The 25,143-nt window shown below is 35.9% G+C and overlaps 2 protein-coding genes across 23 annotated transcripts in view; one reads left to right on the top strand and one right to left on the bottom strand.

Moving 5' to 3' along the window:
- VPS50 (VPS50 subunit of EARP/GARPII complex) overlaps window positions 1-21,784 on the bottom strand; it is a 140,135-nt gene extending 118,351 nt beyond the window's left edge. For 3 of the 11 annotated variants that reach the window (XR_002347039.2, XM_021102384.2, XM_021102385.2), the window contains exons 1-4: window positions 21,651-21,784; window positions 14,636-14,704; window positions 1,973-2,095; window positions 780-851 (exon numbers count right to left, since the gene is read on the bottom strand). Coding sequence is in view for 5 of the 11 variants with exons in the window: in XM_021102384.2 (XP_020958043.1) it covers window positions 780-851; window positions 1,973-2,095; window positions 14,636-14,704; window positions 21,651-21,743 (357 nt within the window). In the remaining 6 variants the exon portion in view is untranslated. Of the gene's footprint in view, window positions 1-779; window positions 852-1,972; window positions 2,096-10,580; window positions 10,799-14,635; window positions 14,705-18,416; window positions 18,848-21,650 lie in introns of those variants that run through there. The other 8 variants (XR_014815787.1, XM_021102386.2, XM_084977009.1 and 5 more) reach the window with 6 other exon arrangements.
- A 47-nt stretch (window positions 21,785-21,831) lies between these two features.
- Window positions 21,832-25,143, top strand: part of HEPACAM2 (HEPACAM family member 2) — a 54,598-nt gene continuing 51,286 nt past the window's right edge. For 5 of the 12 annotated variants that reach the window (XR_002347043.2, XM_084977022.1, XM_084977017.1 and 2 more), the window contains exon 1: window positions 21,832-22,077. The gene's annotated coding sequence lies outside the window, so the exon portion shown is untranslated. The remainder of the gene's footprint in view (window positions 22,078-25,143) is intronic. The other 7 variants (XM_084977023.1, XM_084977020.1, XM_084977026.1 and 4 more) reach the window with 2 other exon arrangements.

The raw sequence follows: 25,143 nt of genomic DNA, 5'->3' as shown, positions 1-25,143 counted from the left end.
AATCCCCAGGGAGATCCCAGCACCCACTGAGACCTCTGGGTGTGACACAAAGAAAGAGAAGGCTATCTTCCTTTACTTGGCAGACAAACTATTAAAGATCATATCTTAAGATAGCTAAACTTATCACTATTGCTCTTTCAGTATTAAAAAATTAACAAGACCACTAACTACCATTATTTAATCTTACACAGTACAGACTGAGTTTTATCAAAGAAACCCAGCCTAACATAAGGAAAATGCAAAATCATAGAATTTTGCAGCATTAGAGAAAAATACAGGATCAACCCATTCCTTCACAAACAAAAGCGATTTAGCAAGGCTATGTGACTTGCCCAATGTCACATAATTAATAGTGACAACAATTCAGGCTTCCTGATTCTTAACCCATATTATCTTTGGACCTATTTCAACTAGAAGTGGGAGCCTTTATTCTAAGGTAAGAAAACTCTATCCTAAAACTATGATGACATGCAGGACTAGAAATAATCTGAAAGGTACTTAGTAATCTGAAAAAAAAAGTTCAAACTTCTCAGATCATGTTCAGGGTTCCAGAGAAAGAAAACTACAAGTTCTAGAAGCAAATCTATCAAGGTAATGTGAGGGAAGCCGAATAGGCAATAAATTTAAATATGTATAAATGTATCATTTGAGCCAAAGTCATGTTAGATAAGATTTATTTAATATGTTAGCATATTAGTTAAACCATAAAACCTGCCACATTACACCTCTCTGTTGTATTACATACAGTTTTGTCAGAAAGAAATATGTTTTTTACTTACTGCAGCTTGCTGTTGCTTCAATTTGTCTCTGTACTCCTCTAATTCTTGCAAATTGAGAACAGGAGGGAGCTTCTAAAAAAAATTCCATAAATGAAGAGTAAAAAATAAATCGTTTAATTTGGCTTCATTTACCTGCACACCTGACTTATAAACTGCAATCTGTGCATATAAAACAGTGGTCACATCCCCTTCCTCCTATCCTCGCCATCTCCCCACTAGACTCCAAAACAATAGCCTACCTATCTCTCTGCTACCCAACCATCTAGTGCTCAAGTTCCATCCTCCACAATGCCTTGCTATCTCCACTGCTGCTGCCTCCAACCTCCAAGAAACCCCACTACCACTGGGACCCCGGCCCTGAGCTGGGAAGCAGTACTTCTACAACCTAGAACAGGAGAACGTAAGAAGGTCCCTAACCCTATCTCCCCCCTCCACCAATCACCAGTATATCCCTACTTGTCCATGACAGAACACATAACATATTTCCCCTCTGAAATACTATGAATGCTAACTAAGCACTATAGTGTGATAGTGATGGCTGTTGGAGAACATTCTAGATTACACATGCTTCAGGGGATGGTACAGGAACTAACAACAATGCATACCACTGTATAGACAGGAAACTGCCAAGTTAGAGTTCAAGTCTCTGCCAAATGATGATGAAATTTTTGAATAAGCTGGGTACTAACTTATATGTACTACATATAAAGTATGTATGCAAACTGCATTTGGTTTCATCTAAGACCCAAATTTTATTATTCTGACTTTTTCTGAGTTCCTGTAAATTTAAAACGCCAATGTTGTAAACATTATGGCATAGGGATATTTACCATGACCGAACAATTGATAATACAGTTTCATGATTAAAAGTCTCAGAGCTTTCCTAAATATATTTAGCCAAAATGAAATAAAATAGAGGCAGCATGCAAACATATTGTATGCTAACAAATGAAAACCAAAAATAGAAACATGTTTCCTGGACCAATATGCTATAGCTGTACTTAATTTTACATTTAAAAAAATAATCTCATCTTTAAACAATTCTGATAGTCCCTTTTATCATAATATGGTCAACACAGACCAGTACTGGTATCAAAAAAATACAATACCCCTAAAAATCATCCTATCTCACTCATAAATTCAATCACTGAACAAAACAGGCTTTACATAGATTTTTAATTATTTTTTTTTACCTCCAGTTCATATCTAACAATATCAAATGAGTCCGTAGAAAAATACACTTGTTCAATGCTATTAATTAGTTCTTGTTCAGCTTGAGGGTCACTAGGTTGTTCTCGAAGCTCTCGAAATTCCTCCTTTAAGGAGAGAGGAAAAGAAAAAAAAAAAAAAATCACACAATTACAGTACTTGTAGCTGTTTAAATTCTATCTGCATGGAAACAAATAATCATCTGTCTTGACAGTGACAAATCTCCTGGGAAACATTTTAACCAACGAGACAAACTGAAAGAAAATAGGAAAGTTCATGGAAAATTATGAAACAGCCAAACACTAAAAACTACTCATCTATTGGAGACACAAACTAAGCAGTTTGAAGATTCAGATTTTATTTTCAATTCCTTGTGTGCCAACTAGTAGTTGAGAGAATTCAGATCTTTAACAAAACGAAAAAGCAAATGACCACCTAAAATCTTATCATACATATTACATATGTCCACATTTTCATCATTTAACAACATCCTAAAATCTGTCTCACCACAGATAACCAGCATACAGCATTTCAGTGACTTTCGAGTCACAATTAGTATTGGAACCCTGAGCAGGAGAAATCCTTCCTTGTGCTGAAAATCTCACTGCTTGGCTAAGAAACACTGGCTCCAGAAAACCATTACAAGACTAGTTCTGTGATTCTACATCCAGAAAAGGTTCACAGGTTTAGCTCTGTAATCCCAAGGCTTCTTTCAAGGTGTACTGATACTACCATTAATGAACTGATTATAAACCTAAAGCTCTGAGTTTAATAAAATGCTTTCTTTTTAATGATACAGTATGGGGCTTCTATGGCTTTGTACAACAAAAAAGAGCTTAACAGACAAAACCCTACCCCTAATGTCAGCATCCTTATCCTATGCAAGTACACTGCATAAATGGATAAACCTACAGTTAACTGGAAGTTTCTGTAATTCTGATACCCAGCCTCTGCCATACTAATTAATCAAGACATTACTAGAGACATATAATTTAGCACAAATTAATTTCAAATTTAAGTACACAAAAAGAAACTAGTATTTATTTATTTTGATGGTCAAAATAAGTATTAACAAAAATTCTTAATGAATCATCACTAATTAAACACACCAAAATCATAATGGTTAATTAAAGGACAATATTTTTCCAAATAGAGAAACTGTAAATGATTTCATTGCCAGGCATAGTTTTCATTTAAAAAAAGAAAAAAGCCTAGGTTATATAGCTTTAGACTTTAATTTATATTTTAAATTCATAAAATTATTTCCTTTTAGTAGATTCAAACTAAAAGAAAATATTAGAGCAATAAATCTGAAACTTGAGAATAGTTAACTGTTTACATTTAAAATTCCAATAAATTGAAAAGGCAAAGTCATATAACTTACATCTGCATAATTCAAAGTACATGAAAAAGAAAATGTCTCTTCTGTAGCAAAACTCAACTTATAAAACACACTAAGAACAACAAAAAGGTCAAAGGTCCATCAAACAGTGATTTAGCACGCAGTAAGATACTATGAGTGCATGCTAACAGTGGGAGCTGTAATCCAGTGGGAATTTATCCATAACACACTAACCTATGTAGCACCTTGGACAACGGCACTGACAAGGTTTAACAGACTTGGGTTAAACCCACACCATCTGTGGAAGGGTTCCCAACTAGTCAGCCCATCTACAGGCAACCTCCCTGCAACCAGTGGAAATCTGAATTGACTGTAAGACATGAAATTGAAAAAGAGATCTGAAATGCCTGGCAATCTCCCTCCCTAAAAGTTCACGGGCATTGGAAACATCAGCTTCAGATGCTGCTAGCTGAGGGAAGAAATAAGGCCCAAGTGAGCACATGGCAACAATGGTTCTCTCCCTAGAGATTTTACAGCACCACTCGCAAATAAATGTACTTGGCACACTAAAAAATTGAAGATAACAAAAATTGCTAAGAATGAAAAACTTCAGATATGGGGGAAAAACAGATATTCAAAGAGACTGCAGTGAATGAACACTTTCATCTCATGTGTGTAAATGCCAATGGCATGTAAGTCTATGCTGAGGTTCTTCCTACAGTACCTAACAGATGAACCTAAAGGTAAAGACACTCGGGTTTTAGCTGCAACTCTGCTATTACCCAGCTATTAACTTACTTAGTCACTTCATGCCTTGTTTTTTTTTACCTGTAAAAGACACACACACACACACACACACACACACACACACACACACACACACTCTCTCTCTCTCTCTCTCTCTCTCTCTCAAAAAACACATATCCAAAGTTATTAAGAATGTCAAAGGGAAAACATGATTTCATTTATAAATATTTCACAAGTGCCCATTTCACAAATGTGATGAATCTGTAAAAAACACTATAATCTGTATATGAATATAAAAGGTCAAATGCCACTCCTGCCTAGATAGCTAAGTAATTATATCACAGAGAATAGACAAACCCATATAATGCCAAAGAAGTGACATGTAACAATTGACACTCTAAGTAACCTGGACTAAGGAGGGGGATAAAATCAAGAAAAGCAAAGAAAAAAAAAAAAATAGCATACAAAGCAGAATTCAATCCAAAACAAATGCCAACACCATATCCCTATAAAATACCCTCTCCTTTCAGACAATGTAGTGGCTCCTGCATGAAAACATACGTCTGAACTCAGTCAGACAAACTCTATTCTGCCTACAATCACTGAGCTCCCTTTAATCCCATTGCACTGGCTGGCTGTTAAGACTCTGCTGCCACCCAATCACTCTCTAAACATTTCATTGCTGCAGTTTGATCAGATTACACACTTCTTTAGAACTGAGATTTCTCCTTATTCTCCATCATTACATTCCAAAGTGCCAAGGCACACTGTAGATAAAAATCACTGATCAAAGTGAAATGAATTTACACAGTGAACTGTATTTAAAAAAAAAAGGAACATAAGAACAAAAGGAAAAGAAGAGACAACATGTTCTTGTTTTGATAGTCAAAATGTTCCACAAACTCTTAAGGAAAGGATACTTTCTTATAACTAGAAATAACAATAAACATTAAATGGTATTAGGGATATTTTATGCATGTATATTAGAAAAATAAACAGAAACAGCTAAACTGCATATTCTTAAAACAATTACTCTGTAATTTTGCCATTATATAAACTGGTTTTCTAGGATGAGAGATGTATAAAAATACACAAATCTTTCCCTAAAACAGAACCAGTTTTGCAAGCCAATATAAATGTATGAGGCAAAATTTTATATCAACAAAATGAACCAAAGATTTCCTACCAAAAAAAAAAAAAAAAAACTTTAAAGGCAAAATCAGGGAAACAGAGTAAGAAATGAAACTCCTTATACCATATTAAAATATGCGATGTTTTTAAAAATTCCAATAATAGATACTTAAACTATGTTTGACCATAAAATATCTGTTACAGACTATTATGAATAAAAGTTTTTAAAGAATTTTATAGTAAAGTTTATGACACATAGTAACTAATACATATTATCATTAACAATGGTAGTATAAATGCTTTGCAAACTCTGAAAATCCAAAAATAATTTGTCAACAACTACAGACTATCAAATGTGCCACAACTTGCCTGCTAATGGTCGGTAATCAACTACATCAAAAATAAAGTACACAAATGTCAACCAAGAATTAAAGCTGGAGGAAAACTACGATTACAGTAATGAATTTAATTGTAAAGGGGATAAAAACAAAAGCACAAATGTTTACAAAGAACATATCAGAGCTCCCTCCCATACTATCATTAGGAAGTAACCTGCCTACTAGCAAAGCTCTATTACCTTATCTTTCCCAGTCAAGTCATGTATTTCAATTTAACAGTTTCTTTTAAATTCCCACTATATAAAAACTATTTGTATGAGGGCATACAGAAACAAACATAAGTAAAACACAGCTCTTTCCTCAAATACTTGCTGAAGTAATAGGAGGGGGTCAGATGAATAAACAATGACGACGCAAGGCAGAGCATAAAGGAAATACAAACAAAATGAAGAGCATCAAAGGATTCTGAGTTCACATCTGACAGAAGAGGTGGCATTTAGAAAATACGAGAAAACATAAAATTTCAAGTATTAGAAATTGGGAGAATTGGGTTACAAATATAAAGCAAAGCAAAAGCAAAAACACTGGAGTGGGAAAGCACACAACAGGTTAAGCAGTAGAGCATGGCTTCCCGCAGGGCAGAAAAATGTCATGGGGGAGTGACTGCATGTACACCAAGAAGCAATAAAATGTAACAACTGTGAGGTTTTTAAAATCCAATATAGTTTTATATATACTAGAACCCTATTTTTCCTTTACCAAAAATAAAATATCCTAACACATATCATTGTGCCAGATGCTATATCCAAAAAGTAAAGCATAAACATTCAATATTTTCTTAACATAATAAACCAAGAAGGATTATTTAAGGAAAGTGGTAGCTAACAAAGAAGTTACTCATTATTTTCCAGCCGTTACAATACACTGTAAGGTTGCCTATAATACATACTACCTAGCCTATCTTTCTATTTGATCATCTTTGAGATAAAGCTACAGGAACATACAGATAGAAATGGTTATTTCATAAATGTAACTTGATAAAAATAAAGAAAAACAATCATAAGAGAAATTTAAGTCAACATCTTTGATTTTATCTGGGCCATTTTTTTCCTCTCAACTTAACAACAAAAGGTTATATGAGAACTGAGGATTCAAGTCTATAAAACAATTGAAGCCCTCAAGTGTAAGGTGTTATAAAACATTTCCAATATATTTATGATTTCTAAAGAAACCAGGCTAAACTTTACAAAGCGATTTCCCACTTAAGAGTTCATCTCTTAAGGGAATGTGTTCATACTCAGGATGGAAAAGAAAAACTACAAATTTCATATTTAATGACTTTCGAATTATCCATAATACCATACTAATTAAAAATGTCAACCCAAGCTCAAGACTTTCAATCCTATTCACTTTTATAAGTGTAAAAAGTTAATTATGACAGTATAATAGTTCTCCTTATCATTATTCAATACAGTATCTCTGTAATTCTGAAAAGTAATTTAATTTTTAAGCCCACAGAACAACCCGGAAACTTATAATCTTCAGTAGTAGGTTTTTATTCAAACAAAAAGATGAATGCAAAAATCTTCATGTCACAGGTTAGGTTTCAAAACCCCACGGAAAATGTATAATAGAATTTTAAAAAAAGAAATGCAAATCAACTTCCATTTCTGTTCTTAGCTTATTAGACCCCAGTTTACATTACAAAATGGAATAAACATGGAATGCACCGTGTTGGGAGGGAGAGATTAAAGGAAACAAGTTTGCTCTTGTAAGGCACGAAATTGGGTTTGCCAAGACAAAAGATTTATTTTTCTGTTTGCATTTTTTTCATCAGTCAACAAAGAAAGCTATTGTAAGAAATTCTAAAAATGAAAATCAGTCTTACCATAGTCAACATCACATTAGAGCTCTAATTGAGAGCAAAAAGTGTTTAGCTATCAAAAACTATACAGAGCTTAAAAGAACAAAAACATGAAGTTTTCAATACGCAATCAGTATTATAGAGATCATAAATCACTGAACAAAAATGTTTTGTTTCTAAATGAAAAAGAACACGCAATCATAGATACCCTAAAACTATACATATACCATGTAAGTTTATAATGAATTGCCAGATGTCTGATTACATGGGGAAATGGCACATTTTCTTAAAATCCCACTAGAACAACAATAATAATCCATCAAAGCAGCCAGTTGATCAGTTTGTGTGTGTGTTTTAAATAAAACATAGCTTTTCAAGCCAACCATGTCTTTCTTCAGGCTTTCAGTGCCATCTAGTGGAGTATTACTGAGGTTACAATATGAAAGGAGGTTTCAGCAAAATGATGTAAAGAAGTTTTTTTTTAAGTTATTACAGTGGCATTATTTTAATCCAACTTTGTAACATACTTAAGTGATAAAAAATAATGTATTTTAATCCCTTCTTCAAAATAACAGCATTCCTAAAACACACATTTTTTTTCAGGAAAATAGATCTTGAAGAAAAATTATTTTATTCACAAAAATGTACTGAATTATTAACATGTATTAAAAAAAAACCACAAAACTAGAAAGCAAAACTTTCATCTTATGCTCTACCAAATATTTTATTTACTTCTCTTATTCAGTAGTTGTGCTATTTTAATAAGTATTTTCCTAAATTTATCTCTATGAAAAAGAAAACATGAAAGATAATAGCTTTGGAGATATCAAATATATATGTATTTTAAACCATCTTTAAAAATTTCTCAGTTTCAGTGAAAAACATCAAGCTGTTGACCACAGGCCTGCCTAGCTAAAGCTGAAGAAAAAACACATAAATTGAATTACAGAGAGAAAAGTCCAGTGTATGTCTTAATTTAGGAAGTTTTGGTTTGTTTTTCAGTCTTTTTTTTTTTTTCTTTTTTCTTTTCTTTTTAGGGCCACACCTGTGGGCATATGGCAGTTCCCAGGTTAGGGGTCCAAGCAGAGCTACAGCTGCCAGTCTACACCACAGCCAGGGCAATGAGGGATCTGAGCCTCATCTGTGACCAACACTGCAGCTCATGGCAATGCCGGATCCTTAACCCACGGAATGAGGCGAGGGAGAGAACCTGCATCCTCATGGATACTAGTTGGGTTTGTCACCACTGAGCCACATCAGAAACTCCTGTTTTTTAGTCTTAAAACACCTCATCAGACCCTCTCTTTAAAACAAGAAAAATTATCAATTCTGAGAAAAGACCTCACAGCACCTTCGATCACCTTGTCTAATGACCTCAGTCTTTCCAATTCCTTCACATTCCACATCCAATAAAATCCTCAGTCCTAAATCCTAATTTTAAAATGTCTCTCAACTTTAATCAATGTCCTTTTTCTCAACTCATATTCTTATCTTAATCATTATTCTGGTCCAGGATTTCCACTCGAAACTCCACTGTATACTAGTTATCCTCTGAAAACAAGTAAATCACCAACTCTAGGAGACTCAGCACTCACTTATACATACCCCAACCCTCTCCCAGCTGTGTTCCCACTGTGAAAGCTTAGTACAGGCCTCTACTCTACTCCTCTGCAAGTATCTATGTTTGCTTATCTCTCCTACTCAAGTTAAGATAGGAACAGAGTCTTAAACCTCTTTGCATTTTCAAAGCTTGGTAACTGCCTGGCTCAATTAATGACTGCCAAATGCACTGCATAATTTTTTTTTATGATTTACTGTGAAAGAAGGGTTAAGAATTTCAAAGCATCTGAAGCCAAGAGAAGCATAATTTCATTAATAGTTAAAAAGAACACAGTTAAATATTGTTAGCCATGATTGCCAAAGAGCAGATTCACGGTTAGAGTCACCAGCAATTTTAAATTATACCTAATACTAAACTGAAAGTTTTCATCCCAATCATTAAAGCTAAAGTCTCCAGTCACAAACTTCAATAATAATCCTGTCTAAATCAGAGAGCAATACTCTCATCTTCTAAAAATTGCTCAGTACATTTTGACTGTATGTTTTTTGTCATATCTCTCCTACAGATATAACAATGTAGATAGCATAAAACATCAAAGCTAAAAGGGCTCTTAAACATCATCTGGTTTAATCACGTATTTTCACTGATGAGGAAACTAAGGAGCAAAGGTATTAAAATGACTTGCCTTTAATAAGCTGAATGTTTAAGTCAATACTTGAACCTAACTCTCTTGACTCCTATTCTAGCACTTTCCTCATGCCTTACTTAGTAAAGTTCTGAAAATAAAGCTCTGTAGTTAGTGTGGTTTTAGGATTCTTCTCGTGGATGCTAGGAAGTTAAATCTGTTTATCTTACCTCACAAAAATATTCTAAATTCTAGGAAGTATTCTGCCCAAACCCCCTGAATGTTACATAACAGAAATGCTACAGAGTAGGTAGGTACTCAGTAAATATTTGTGGCACACATTAAGTATACAAACAAAAATACTTCCTTTTATTTAGACAAATATATTTTCAGGTTTTGACCACAACAGATACAGTAAACCTAGAATTTTGTCTCCTATCCCTGTATTTTTTCTTTAATGAAAAAAATTAAAAGCATAGCTAAGCCAATCATCTAAGAGTAAACATATCTGAGTCCTATTTGTATTTGTGAGTTGGCAAAATCAAGGCCTTAAAAAATAAAACAAAACAACAACAACAAAAAAAAATCCTTATCTTTAAAGAATATCAGGAGGCAGCGTTTCAGAAGAAATCCATAAATAATATTCCTATTAGTATTCCTTTATGGGTTTATGATATTAACCATACAGAAGCACTATGGAATGTTACTTAAGGTCTAGAAGTAGATTTGCAAGGTTCTGCTTTTTTTATTTTTTAATCGAGATTCAACAAATCCTCTCAAACACAGTTCTAAATTGTTCTATAACTATTAACTGTGTGGCTATCACAATTATTATAATATATTTCGGTCTTAATACTTTATAATTCTTGTAACCATTTAAGTTATGTAAAAATCTCTCACATAATTCAAGCAGTATAAATTTCCTTAAATGGATAACAAATTTAGTCAGTAAATACAACATAGATTAATTTCTTATATTCTTACCTCTGCATAAAAATCTCATTAATTTGAAAAAGAAAAACGAATCCATTTCCCAGGAATGAAATTACAGATCATCACTAACTCGTCATTCTACTTTTCCCCACAAAAACTGTTAGTAAAACTTCCAAAATTTTATCTAGAATGGTTCCTGTATTTCCCTTTTCTCTGTACTTCTTATCGCTTCTTCAGCTTGGTTTGCAATGGTTTTCAAGCTTGGCTCCACACTGGAATCAGCTGGGGATCTTTTAAACACTAGAGACACCTGGCTCCAACCACAAACCAAGATTTAATTGCAATGGGGTATGGCCTGAGTGTTGGTAATTCTAATATGTGACAAAGTTTGAGCACCGCAAACCTTGGCTCTGAACTATTTAAGCTAAGACTTTTTTTTTTTTTAAATCTACTCAAAGTTTCTTTTCTTACAGAAAATTCTGAAAAAAAAAAAAAGGTTTTTTTTTAACTTTCTATATATTTTCTCCACCAAAATTCCAAATGTGCGGTTTATGGATTATTACTTGACTCACATCTCTTAAAATGGGATACAGGGTCATCTTGTCTATAAAATGAAGAAATTGTATTAGATGATTTCTAAGGTTTCTTCTCACTCAGACTTTAATTCTCAAAACAAGTTAACAGTAGTATCTTCTGGATTATCAAGCACACCTAATGCCCATCTTCAGTTCTCCTTAACTATCCTCCTTTTTCTAATGAGTTGAACCATATAAAATTTGCCAATATAGACCATTTTTAATCTAAACAGCCATTTCACATGATTCATCCTAATATTTCTCTCCAATTTACCCTTTACACAAGAAACTTCTAATGTAAGGCACCCAAACTAAACTTCCTTTCTTGAAAACCCCAATGAAATCTCAATTCCTTGTTACAACTTAGAGATGATAACAAGAAAAGGAAAAAAAGGGGGGGGGTCCATTCCTGAAGATGAAAGATGGCTTTTTTTGAGTGTTCTACCTATACTTGAGTGAGAGAGAGCTATTAATGAATTAATGTTTGTGTTTCTCTATGCAAGTATTTACACTAACTACTTAAATAGTACAAACTAATTTTTTTGTTTTTTTACTTATTGCACTAGAATACCAAGGGAATCCAAGCTAAGATACTGTGTATTTTTCTATTGAGGTATAACAATATTATTTAGTTTCAGGTGTACAACATAACAATTTGATATTTGTATATATATTTGCAAAATGATCACTCCAAGTCTAACTAACATGTCACCATAAAAGGTTGAAGAATTTTTTTCTTATGGTTAGAACTCTTGAGATCTACTCTCTTAGCAACTTTTGAATATGCAATGTAGTATTATTAACTATAGTCACCATGACATTTATAACTGGAAGTTTGTACTTTTTGACTCTTTTCACCCATTTCACACTTTGGCAACCACCAATCTGTTCTCTGTATATATGAGCTTTTTTTTTTTTTTCAGATTCTACATATTAAAAGGTCTTACGGTATTTGCCTTTCCCTGTCTTACTTCACCTAGCATAATGCCATTAAAGTCTATCCATGTTGTCACAAATGGCAGAATTTCCTTTTTCATAGCTGAATAATATTCCTGTGTGTGTACATGTTTATATGTATCTCATATTTTCTTTATCTATTCATCCTTCGATGAACACTTAGGTTGTTTCCATGTCTTGGCTATTGTAAATAATGCCACATTGAACATAAGGATGTGTGTATCTTTCCAAGTCAGTATTTACATTTTCTTCAGATAAATCCCAAGAAGTAGAATTGCTTAATCTTATGGTAGTTCTATTTTTAATTTTTTGAGGATTTTACTCCATACTGTTTTCCTTAGTGGCTTTATTAATTTACATTGCCACCAAGAGTATGACAGGGTTTTCTTTTTTGTGTATTCTCATTGATACTTGTTCCTTCTTGTCTTTTTGATAATAGCCATTTAACAGGTATAAATTATCATTAAGTTCAAAAACTATCTACCTAAGCCAAACTAATGGGGTGGCTTTCTTTTTAAACCTAGTAATATACTCTGAGAATTTTCTGTGCAACATATTTTGTTTAAAATAAAATTTTCAGAACAATTTATGAGTACAATACCATTTTTGTAAAAGAAAAAAGGAGGGAAGAATCTACACTGACTACTTCATGTAAAATAACTCACAGCTTCACAGAGTAGTTTCATCACTCTATTTCCTTCATAGTATCGGCCATAATTTGCAATCACCATGTTTACTGTCTTCCCTCTACTTGAACCTAAGTAGGCTCCCTGACAACAGAGGAGTTTTGTCTTTTGGAAAAGACCGTTGTCGTTGCTGTTCACTGCAGCAATATTCACAGCAGCGAAGACATGGACCTTGAAGATGTTATAGTAAATGAAGTAAGCCCAGTCAGAAAAAAAAAAAATACTGAGTGATATCACTAACATGTGGAATCTAAAAATGCCAAACTCATAAAAACAGACCAGAAGGGTCGTTATCAAGGGCTGGTGGGTGGGAAAAACAGATGTTTAATTCAAAACTGGCCTCTCCACACAGAGCCCATCATCTCAAAAGTTATACAATACTGATCAATGATGGGGAGAGAGTGGGCAGTCAGCAGGACTATATAATAAGATTATAAATTTACTACCTACCATTACCTGAAAACCACCACCGACTCACGGTTTAAAGACAATAAAAACTTCCAAAAAATATATATATTTTTTTTTCCAATGGCCACACTCGCAGCACTCAGAGGTTCCCAAGCCACAGCTGCCCACCTATGCCACAACTGTGGCAACACCAAATCCTTTAATCCACTGCTCCCGACCGAGAATAGAGCCCATCCTTCTGCAGCAACCTGAGCCACTGCAGTCAGGTTCTTAACCCACTGTGCCACAGCAGGCAATCCACATGCATGGATTTTTAAAGAGGCTCGTTTATCAATTTTACTCTGGTGCTGAAACATATAATAATGCAATCTATTTCAAAGCATGGTAATTTTTATGCCTGATAATCTTTTCTTCAGTCAAAGAAATAGAGAACTATATGTCAATTAGGATTTACAGTTATCTCTTAGTTCCCAATTTTATCACATCCAGTAGTCTCTTATGACATTACATAAAACTCCTGAAAATGCCTCTTTTAAGGCTTTTGTCTGAGCCATTTCATACAAAAGGGTGGCCAGAATTTTACTATATTTGGATCTGACCTAAAATAAAACCTAAGAAGTAAATACAAAATTCACTTTAGGGGGTAAGACATCTCCAAGAGGTGAGAAACCATCCTCTGAAGCAATAACAGTGAGATGTGAGGAGAGGCCGCATGGTTGCTGATCAAGAGAAACAAGCCCTATGTATTAAGCTGCCAGACACGGAAAACAAACAGTAGTTTCAAATATGATCCTCAAGTTGAAAAATCACAAGGGCAGACATTCAAAACAGGCTTTGATCTGCAACAGAGCTGCTATACAGGGAGGCAGCTCCAAGTGGCAAGGCCCCAGAGTGAGACACAGCAGGGATTTATTTATTTAACAATGGCTAATATTTCTCCTGAGGGGAAGTCAGCTAGCTTTCAAATAACACCTATTAAATTTGTAGACTGCGAAGTTCACATGAATATCAGGGGATTAAAATCCAAGATAGCTACAATTTAGCATAAGCCATGCTGTAGCTACTTATTCAAAAATCTCTGCTCCATAACAAAAACATAATTTACTATGATTTTTGGCTCAGTGTTACAGCATAAAAAGTAAATCATCTCATTCTATTTATCTGAATTACAGCAGATGAATCAATAAGTTTCATTTATATATATAAAACTGCTTTCAGGCGAGGAACTTGATACAATAATAAACTCCAAATTTATCAATTTCGCATTTTCTGCTTTACTATAATGAATCATACCGCATCCCAATGAGTAATGAAAGCGAAAACAAGCCCCAAGCCTACTGCATTATAAAACTTTACCTAGATCATCATAACAACCATCTGCCTGTGGGAAGGAAAAGCTTCTGTGAATCAATTAGTATCCAAAGGCAATAATATTTTCTTAAGGAAGTGAAAAGTCACATTCATTCACATAGATCGATACCTTTCCGGGGACCCGGAGACTCTCAATGGCACCAAGATCACTGAGGCTCTCGGGAGGACTTTTCAGACCCTTAAAAAACAATAAGATAAGAATTTTAATTGTGCTGCAGAACTGTAACATGAGAGAACATACTTATTGAAACAGAAATCACCATATTAAAAATAGAAATTTTCTTGCTTTAAAAATATATAGAACATATGTTCTAAAAACAATTGTCACAACACATATGGTACTGTTATTAAATCAAGTAAAGATGCACTTTCAGAAATTTAAAATAAAATTATTATATAACACCTTCATACCTAATGGTTAAAGTCTAACTTAACCATGACTTAAAAACAACCAAAAGAAAAGAAACTTGAGTGACAAAAAGTATTCTATAATCACAGCCAAACTGACGTGGTAAAAAGGTCCAAGCATTGTTATCCACAGATATAATACACCAACTGATTGAGCTAACAAAAGATTTTTAAATAATGATAATCCCTTAATATATAAGTGATCCCTAGATTTTACTTATTATTTTTCACCAATGCACCCAATTTATACTATATAACTGAGACTTCAATCTCACGTCTCATTGCTTTTCACTCTACCTTTTCTTTAGCTCTTTGGTACCTGGTACTTTCTACATTCACATTGAGTGAGGGATGCTGAAAGTCTCATTTGTACCAGGCAAAGTTACCAAGACAGAAAGAAGTTAGCAATTTAAATTTTCTTTAAAAGCCTCTCTTTAAAAATGTGATCTTTTTATATTTTGTAAAAAATAAGTTATTCAAAGCAGACACCTAAAGTCCCTGTAATATTATTATTTAGTCTGTAAGTAAAATTAGCTGTACATTGAGGAGAGACTGACGCTATTGTCAAGATTTTGTCCTTTAGATACCCTGTATTGGCCCTTTGGTGTCCTTAGTAACCAAAATATATGGTACATGTAGGTTGATTATTTGAAACTTAGGGTAGAACTTGATCATTTTTAAATTAGAGAGGCATGAATTTTATTTTCCCTATTATAAAATACCACTAGTATTTTTTTACGTTTTTTATGACCAAGTGCTCTGCCTCATCCCCAATCTTCCATGACTCCCAGAATATACCCCCTCAAACCTTCTCTCTCCCTCTCTCTCCAACACCCCACACAATCCACTAAAGAAACCAAACCAATACCCTACTCTCAGAACTCTTCTATGAAGTTCTCCTAAATCCTATGTTTCAAAGGATACACTATTTCTCAGTATTGCCCATGGATCATCTCTATCAGCATCACCCAGGGAAGTTTTTAAACATAAAAATTCCTAGGTCCCACCGCAGACCTAATAAATAGGCATTTATGGATTGGGACCAGGAATTGCATTTTAACAAGGAACCCTGGTGATTACTATAATCTCTAACATTTCAGAAATCCCACTAGACAATTCCCAACGTAATACCTCTGCTGGAATAGTGAAGTTTTAAATATTAAATATGTACCTCTCAGACCCAAGAGAAGGGAAAGACCAAGTCCTATTTGCCTCTTTAGCCCAGGGGCTAGCAAAGTTCCAGGAACAGAGTAAACAAACCAAACAAATAAGTAAATTATTCGGAGCCTGAGTCAGGCTCCAATCTCCAACTAATTAGAATCTTGTTCCCCTGGGAACATGCAATTGACTGTTTTTGTTGGGTTTTTTTTTCTTTTTTTTTTAATTTATTTTGTTCAGCAGACTTTAAAATGACATCTCCAGGAATAAGAAAAGCATACTGAGGTCTAAAGTCTTACAGTAGGTGAGAAAATAAAAGCATGTAACTACTCTTTTGTGTTTGTCACTAGTCATCATGAGGGCATAGCACCAAAAGTGGTAAGAAGGTAAGGTTGAGTGACAGAATTAAACTTCCCTATACAATATATACACATTTATATACATTCAAACATATATACATACATGAGAGTAAAACTTCATAATACGATTGAAAATCACAACCATCCCTAAAGTATCTTTTTTAAATATAATTGCCATGTCTTTTAAACAAATATTTTGAAAAGTACAGGTCAGTTTAACAAATCTAACAGAAATTCTTAGAGGAATATAGAAGGTATAATTTTCTCTTTCCCCAGAATTACTCAGTAAAGAAACAAATGCCTAAAACAAGTAAACAAGTGATACATATAATATCTAGAAAAAGGCCTTACCTCCAAATTAGTTACCACATAATTTGCCACTAATACTTGGTAGCCTCCCACCAAATGTCCAAACTGAAAGTAAAAAAAAACTGGAAACCCTATGTATACGTTAAGAAAACTTACTTAAACCTGCCTGTCATCATAGTCTAATGACGGTGACAATAACTCAGAGGCTACTATAAGGAATAAAGGAGATAACATATATGAGAGGCCAAAAACAGTATCTGGTACATGGTAAGCATTCTTTAAGTGTTGACTGTTACTTTGAATATCATAGAGAAATGCTTTTCTTTTATCTTAACAAAACAGAAATAAAGAATTACGTAAATGTCTCAAAGCACAATATGTGATACTCCCCTGTATTTTAGGATTATAGATCTTGAGCCCTTTGATTAGCAATTTTATAAACTGATACTAAGAAATATGAAGTCATCATTTTTATTTTATCTTCACCTCCTTAGAGCAGGAAGTCAGGGTTATAACTACAATACTCCGCCTTTTTTTTGGTTTTTAGGGTCACACGTCTATGACCTACACCACAGGTCACAGCAACCTTAACCCGCTGAGTGAGGTCAGGGAAGAAATAGCATCCTCATGGATCCTAGTCGGGTTCTTTAACCGCTGAGCCACGAAGAGAACTCCTGTATTTGGCTTTTGTTTTGATAATTTCCTCAGTTTAAATTTATATAAAATTCATCATAATAATATTTGCCTTCACCTAAATCAGATTACACTTCAGACTACTTCAGTTATATCTACAAGAACCCTCAATTCCCATTCATAAGACCAGTCATTTATGTCCCAATGATCAAAAGGAGCATGTGAAATGATTTGTGATTCCTTTTCTTTTCAGCAAATGAGTATACTTGGCACTATTTCTTTCGAACCCACTCTAATCAGGGTTCCCCCTCCCCACCTCTTCACAGCAGTGCTCAGTCCATTTGCAGCTCTTAACACAGCTGATCCCTCCCTCCTCTTTAAAATTATTAACTCGGCTCTCAGGATTCACTGATGTGGTTATCTTTATCCAGCAAATATTTACTGAGCATCTGCTACAGGATGGGTGCTCTTGGGGGTGCAGCAAACTGCTCACCTCACTGGCTGTTGCTTTTCCATCTGCCTTCCTAGACCCACCTCTTCCCCTGACCTTGGAACACTGAGTCCTCAAAAGCTCCAACTATGAACTCTTGTTTTATTTCTACACTCACTCAGTTGGTGATTTTAGCAAGTTCATACACTTTCTTTATGCTCATGATGCTTAAATTTGTATCCATCTCCCGGAATTCTCTGCAGAAGTTCAGGCTCTTTTAGCCAACTGCCTACTTTCTTTCTCCACTCAAACATCCAAGAGGCTTTCAAATGAATAAGTCTACAATAACTGTCTCCCTTCCTTCAATGTGTTCCTCCTTCAGCCTTATCCACTTCATTAAATGGCAATTCCATTCCTCAATTGCTGGGGCCAAGCCATATGGAGTCAACCTTGAAGCTTCTCTTTCTCTCACAGCCCAAAACCAATCTGCCAAAAAATCTGGTCAACTCCACATTTACAATATACCCACAATCTGGCCTCTTCTCAACACCTCCACCACTAGCACCCTGGTTAAGGCCCACATCCTATCTCACCTGGATTACTGCAATAGCATCCTTACTGGTCTCTCTGGTCTTGCTGAGTGAGGAGGAAAGGAGAGATGAGCTGACGATGAAGTTCTATGTGATCTGGCTTCCTGCTCTCGGCTCTCTCTTCATCTTCTCATCTCCTACTTCTTCCCTCCTCACTCACTTCACTCCACCCACACTGTCCTCTTGCTGCTCCTCAAACACACTCCTGCCTCAAGGTCTCTGCAACTGCTTTTCCCTTCACCTAGAATGTTCCTTCCCAGACATCCTCATAGCCCACTCCCTCACCTCCTTCAGGTTTTTACTCAAATGCCACCTTCTCAGTGAGGCCTTCTGTGGCCACCCTATCTAAAATTATAAATAAGCCCAAATTGCCAACAACTCCAGGACTCTATTCCTCCAAAGCGTGTATCACCATGCCTGCCTTAGCAGTATCTGTTTTGTTCACTGCTGAACCCCAGACTTAGAATAGTGCCTGGCACATACTGTTCAATACTGTTCAATAAGCATTTGTTGAAAGAACTGAAAGAACAAAGGCCAGCATACTGGAGAAAGCAGAATAGATCTCATCTAAATAAAGAGAGCTAACAAAGCCTGCCCTTCCACTCTTTTCAAGCCAAGATCCCTGGAGAATTGAAATGCCAAAAAAAAAAAAAAGAAAGGAAACCTAAGTTTCATAGACCTTAATTTCACATCTCTCCACATTAACAACATTATATTATTAGCATACTTTTAGCTTCACAAAAAAAGAAAATCATCATGTATATTTACTTGTAATATTACCACATTTAACATAATAATAAACAGTACAAACAAAATCCCCACTGTAATTCTAGGCAGCACCCTACTTTCACACCTCCATAGATTCATAAAATGTATATTATGATTAAATATGTGGAAGTCAAGCCATAAACAAATATAATTAGGATGACTTTTACAAGCTGTGTAACAATACTAATTTTACCTCACCTTTTTCACAGTATAGTTGCAGATTTAGTTGTTTTTTGTTTTTTGTTTTTTTTTTTTTGTCTTTTGTCTTTTTTTGTTGTTCTTGTTGTTGCTATTTCTTGGGCCGCTCCCGCGGCATATGGAGGTTCCCAGGCTAGGGGTCGAATTGGAGCTGTAGCCACCGGCCTACGCCAGAGCCACAGCAACGCGGGATCCGAGCCTCGTCTGCAACGTACACCACAGCTCACGGCAACGCCGGATCCTTAACCCACTGAGCAAGGGCAGGGACCGAACCCGCAACCTCGTGGTTCCTAGTCGGATTCGTTAACCACTGCGCCACGACGGGAACTCCTGTTTTTTTTGTTTTTTTTTAAGTGTTCTTTAGGTTTTTTTTTCCATCCCAACAAAGCACAGACTTTACCTGCTCAATCCAATAAGCAACTTGATTGAGGGTGAAGAAATACCATTCTCAGAACAATTTCACTACATTTAGGAGACATAAATTTATTATCACTGGATCTGAACTTTGTATAATTTTTTTATCTCCCATTCACTATTACAAAATAAAGTCAAAAAACAAACCAACCAAAGTTGCTGCACAATGACGGCAATACTGACCACAATGAATTGCTCAACAAGCAAGAGGAGAACACCAAACTTAGGTGATGTACAGAGGTCCAAATTCAGCATTCCAAAGGTAGTTTAGGTGTACTGGTGATACAATATACATAAGCGTGTATTATTTTAAAAATCAAAGGGATACCAAACTCAGCCGGAAATCAACTATCGTTTGAGTTACTGCAACAGCTGGCTTCCAATTTTTCCCACTTTCCCACTATCAATGCAGCCACTGAGATCATCTCTATGATCACAGACTTCCTTGACAAGGCCCAGGAACTGTGTTAACCCCTTTTTTTAATCTCTTTACTTTGATCATATCATATAAATATCACCACTATAAAAGCTCCATGAGCTACATGTTATCATTCCTATTTTCTTTAAAATAAATACTGAAAAAAATTAGGTAACTTGCTCAAAGTCACACAGCTACTACAGGATGGAGCAGGACCCAAACCCATCTTCAGGTACGAACCCATACTCAACAAATATGAGGGGCTTCTAAATGTTACTACCTACTTACTTAAATCTTTTATTATTCACAGACTTCTTAATTTTATTTTTTTTCATGATATTAACAGTAGAATTTGACAGAAGTAAAATAATCATATAGGATTCTTGTATTCTTCACCAGAGATCTACAATGTGTAACCTATTCGGATATCTCTCAATTCTGAACTAGGAAATAAGAATTTAATTTGGAGCTTGCAGGCTTTTTTTTTAATCAACAATAAAAAAACCTCGTAAATGAACCTTTCACTAAATGATTATCCTCCACATTTTCCTAAGTTCTCAAAACCACATTGACTTAAAACTCTAAATTACACTTCTCTCATATAAATATAATAAAGAATAGCCAATTGTAGTAAAAAGAGTTGAAATAAAGGTATCTAAAGTCAAACCATAATCAAAAAGCACATAAAAGTACATTTCTGCCACTTCTTACATGAAAGAAGCTGACACATTATTAGGAAGTCTCTAACTTTTATGAAATGAGATAGAAAAGAGCCAAAGGTTTTATTCATGAATTAGGATTCTGGCGAAAAATAAAAGATCATTATTTTAACATGACATGGATTTTTTTTAAAGTATTATTTCGCATATACTAACTTACTGATGAATCCCCTAACAAAACTGTGAGACAAGATGAACAAAAATAATTATCATTCTCACTTTCACATCCGGAAATTAAAGCTACTAGGTTTAGGGACTTGCTCAAAGTCATAAAACTACCAATTCTATGTTCAAATTATCCTCTTTTTTCACTCTTTTCAGCCATCTCTATTACACAGACCTCACTTCCCTACCCAGGCCACCTGCTCACAGCCTACAGGCAGCCTGGACAAAAGAAACTCTGCAGGATAGACAGGGCTGTCACTGTAAAGTTGGCAAAAGGGAGAAGCGGGGGCGGGGGGGGGAGAGGCAAAAATAGCCTCTGACTCCCACATTGACCTTGTCTAAAGAAATGTTTCTGGGTCACCGGGACCCGCCTGATCAGGGCTCCAAATACGGCCGCTCGTCTGAGCTTTCCAGAGTGTGCCCAGGCTTTCTAATGCCTCTGCCACCTGCCACCACCTATAACTTAGGTCTCTGCCTGCCGCGGCCCAGGGACACAACATCCCGGTTCCTCTCCCAACGGAGAAAGAGGCCTTTGCTTCAGCCCCTTCGACTTACCTGTCGGGTCATTAGAGATTTGATTTTTTGCATGTCGGAACCGCGAGGGTATACCCTGCCGCAGAGAATTAACAAATCACTCAGCACCACCATACAGCTGGCCCCGACACAAGGAAGCCATAGTGAGTGGTCACGTGGAGCTGCCAACTCCGGGTCTCCTTCCTTTCCTCGAGCATGCTGGGAACTGCAGTCTTCCGGCCCCCGCCGGTACCTGCAATGGAGGTGAGAGGAAGGCCCAGGTACTACATTTCCCGGCACGCAAAACAGCTGACTCCGAGGTTAAACCAACAAATCTTGTTCCTCTGAGTGACGGCGATGGTCGCCGGTCTTTAAAGAGGTACTTGGCCTGAGGTAGCTCTTCCTCGGCGAGGCGAAAACCTACTGGGTGACCAAGTATTGAGCGACAGGAACAAACACTGAGAAGACGGTATTATAAACCAAACTGACGCGATTCCCCCTAGGAGTGAAATGGAGGAAACCCTACCTGGTCTAGAGGGGCGGGGTCGGAGGACGAGAGGCTGACGCGAAGGGACGGGGAAGCTAGGGAAAGCACGCTCCAAGAAGTGACCTGAGAACTTAGCACTCCCCAGGTAGCGCTGGATCCGGCCTGAGGAAAAGTGTGGTCCACGTTGTCCAGTAGGCCGCTGTCCAGAGTTAGGACTGTTCTTCCTCAGTCCTAGTGTTGGCATCCACTGCAGAACACCAAAACCACAGGCTTTAACACCCACCTATCAGTTTGCCACCTGTGTCATCTAAGGAAAGGCAAGATGGAAAATATAACAATAATAACCAGTATAAATGTCACTTGAGCATCCTCTTTTCAACTTTCAGCAATTTATTTAAAGTGAGGAAAGGAATAGGGGAGTCGTTTGGAGTTCAATTTAAAAACCAACTTTCTAATTATGAGAATACCAGAAAAAAAGCTACTGAGAGCTAACAGTAATAGCTAACATTTGTTGAGAGCTTACATGACAAAAACTCTAATAGTTTTACATATGGTATCTCATTTATCCACACATCCTTCTTCTGGGTATGGTACTATTTTACCCATTTTCAAAATGAGGAAACTAAAGTATGGAGTAACTAAGCAACTTGCCTAAGATTACTGCAGATGTGCAAGCAGAAACAGGACTGATTATCCAGATGTTTTAAGTAAGGGTTTCATGTATGGTGTTGAAGAGTGGGTCCTAAAGTGTGATACTAATGATTTTTTAAATTTTGCATCTGTTTTCATTAATGTTTATTAGGAAAAAAATAAGACACAGACCTGTGGTTTGAAAAATATGTCTTAGGACAACTAAAGAAATGCTAAAAGTGTGCCTAACTAATGAAAAATATTAGATAAACAGTAGTATGGGTGGTGGTCAGATATGGCAAAAATAATAAAAGTGGTTTGCAAGTGACTGTAGTTTGGGGACACTAAAATAGAGGTTATTTACAACTCTGAAATTCTATTTGATCGCTCAGAATCTTATTTTTACAAATGAGGTTGTATTATTTGACTTAGGTTTTGTAAGAATAAGTGAGAGGATGTAGGTAAGTACAATTTATAAATTTTAAAGCACCTTACAACTATGAAGTATTATAGTCTTAATTCCACCCCCATTGCTCCAACAGAACCACCCTATGCATAATTCTGTCGTTGTGCTTGGCAATTCCATTTGAAAACATATGTTCACCTATATGCTTTTCTGACTGCCATTTCTAACTCTATCAAGAAATTCCAGTGTCTTTTGCGCAAGCTTAGTTTAGTTCATTATTTACCTGCTCTAATTTTAATGGCCAGACAGTTCTTATTGTGTGAAAATCTTCAGCATTTAGAAGTCCCTGCAAGCGTCAAAGAAACAGAAGGTGCCAAACATTTTAGCATAAAAAAAGTGAAACCAAATTCATAAACATTTGATGATCGTTGGGCACTGGTCAACACTATCCTAAGTACTTTAGATTAATGCAATACAGTGCTCAAGGAGTTTAAGTTTAGTTGAAAATTGTATATTAGGAGTGATCCAAGTCCAGTAATTCTCAAGCTTGACTGTTGAGATTCACTGAGGAGGATGCTGTCATTATTGTTATCATTTTTTCAGAGTTCTTTAAAATCATCAGTGACTCTTTTTAAAATTTTTATTTATTCATTTTTATTGACGTATACTTGATTTCCAATGTGTTAATTTCTGCTGCACAGCAAAATGATTCAGTTATACATATATACACATTCTTTTTTTAGTATTCTTTTCCATCATGGTTTATCATAGGATGCTGAATATCAGTAGGACCTTGTTTATCCATCCTGTATAATAGCTTACGTCTACTAACCCCAGCCTCCCATTCCATCCCTCTCCTAAACTCCTCCCCCTTGGCAACCTCATCAGTGATTCATGGGGGCGCCAGCTCTAGCATTTAAAATTTACTCTTTACTATCCATCTAATGTTTCAAGGTCACAGGGTTAGAACCTAGATCCAAACCCAGAATTTTTTCCCCTCATACACTCAATACATAAAGTTGAAGGTGACCAAAAAAAATTTTTTTTTCAACTCTGTGTATTTGGGGGTTTTTCTGTCAGCCAAATTGGGGAAGCAAGTGTTTGCTGTATCTATTTGACCCTGAAAAGGCAAGAAAACATTAAAGCTAACTTTAAACTGTACACATTTGTTCATTTCTTATTAATGAAAAAGAAATGGACAACCCTGTCTTCTAAAAGTTCAAAGGCTAAAATATTGGAAACATGTAAAGTAAATCGTGCTATTGTCTAAATAAAATATATTTTCGAATTCAGCATATCCTAACTCTATGGAAAATAATTGAGCCAGACATGATAAATCTTTAATTCCCTAAACTAAACCAAAAAATAAAAACAAAACAAAAATCTAGAGACCTAAAAAGCACTTCTTAAAAGATGAAGCATGTTATTTCACTACTGTTTTTCAAAAATGCATGTTTAAGACTTATTTAGGGGAATTCCTGTTGTGGCTCAGTGGGTTAGGAACCTGAGTAGCATCCACAAGGACGCAGGTTCAATCCCTGGCCTTGCTAGTGGGTTAAGGAATCAGCGTTGCTGTGAGCTGTGGTGTAGGTTGCGGATGCAGCTCCGATCCCAAGTTGCTGTGCCTGTGGTGTAGACTCGCAGCTGTAGCTCCAGTTGGACCCCTATCTGGGGACCTTCCATATGCTGCAGTTGTGGTCCTAAAAAGCAAGCCAGCGGCGGGGGGGGGGGGAGAGGTAGACTTATTTAGAACTTTCACACTTGCCTGAAGGTCATTAGTGGTAGGCCAGAGCAAACTAGCAAACTAATGGAAGGTGTAAATAGCGTGCCAGCAAGTCTTGAGGAAAGTTTGTTGGATGTTAGTCCCTTGGTAAAGGAGTGCCCGCCCCATTTTAGCAGATTGGAACATCTGGGCTAAGAATTAAGTAAATTGATCTGATTCAGGAGAGTAGCATTAGCTACTTTATCCTAGTTAAGTAGGATAAAGGTGTATATCTGATGGCCTAAACAAT

The sequence above is a fragment of the Sus scrofa genome, chromosome 9 (genome assembly GCF_054392235.1).
Source record: "Sus scrofa isolate SSC_HxYL_T2T_F1_AM1 chromosome 9, Sscrofa_HxYL_maternal_Yorkshire_Landrace_v2.0, whole genome shotgun sequence".
Taxonomy (NCBI): domain Eukaryota; kingdom Metazoa; phylum Chordata; class Mammalia; order Artiodactyla; family Suidae; genus Sus; species Sus scrofa.
The sequence above is the reverse complement of the archived record's forward strand: the minus strand, read 5'-3'. Positions and strand labels throughout refer to the sequence as shown.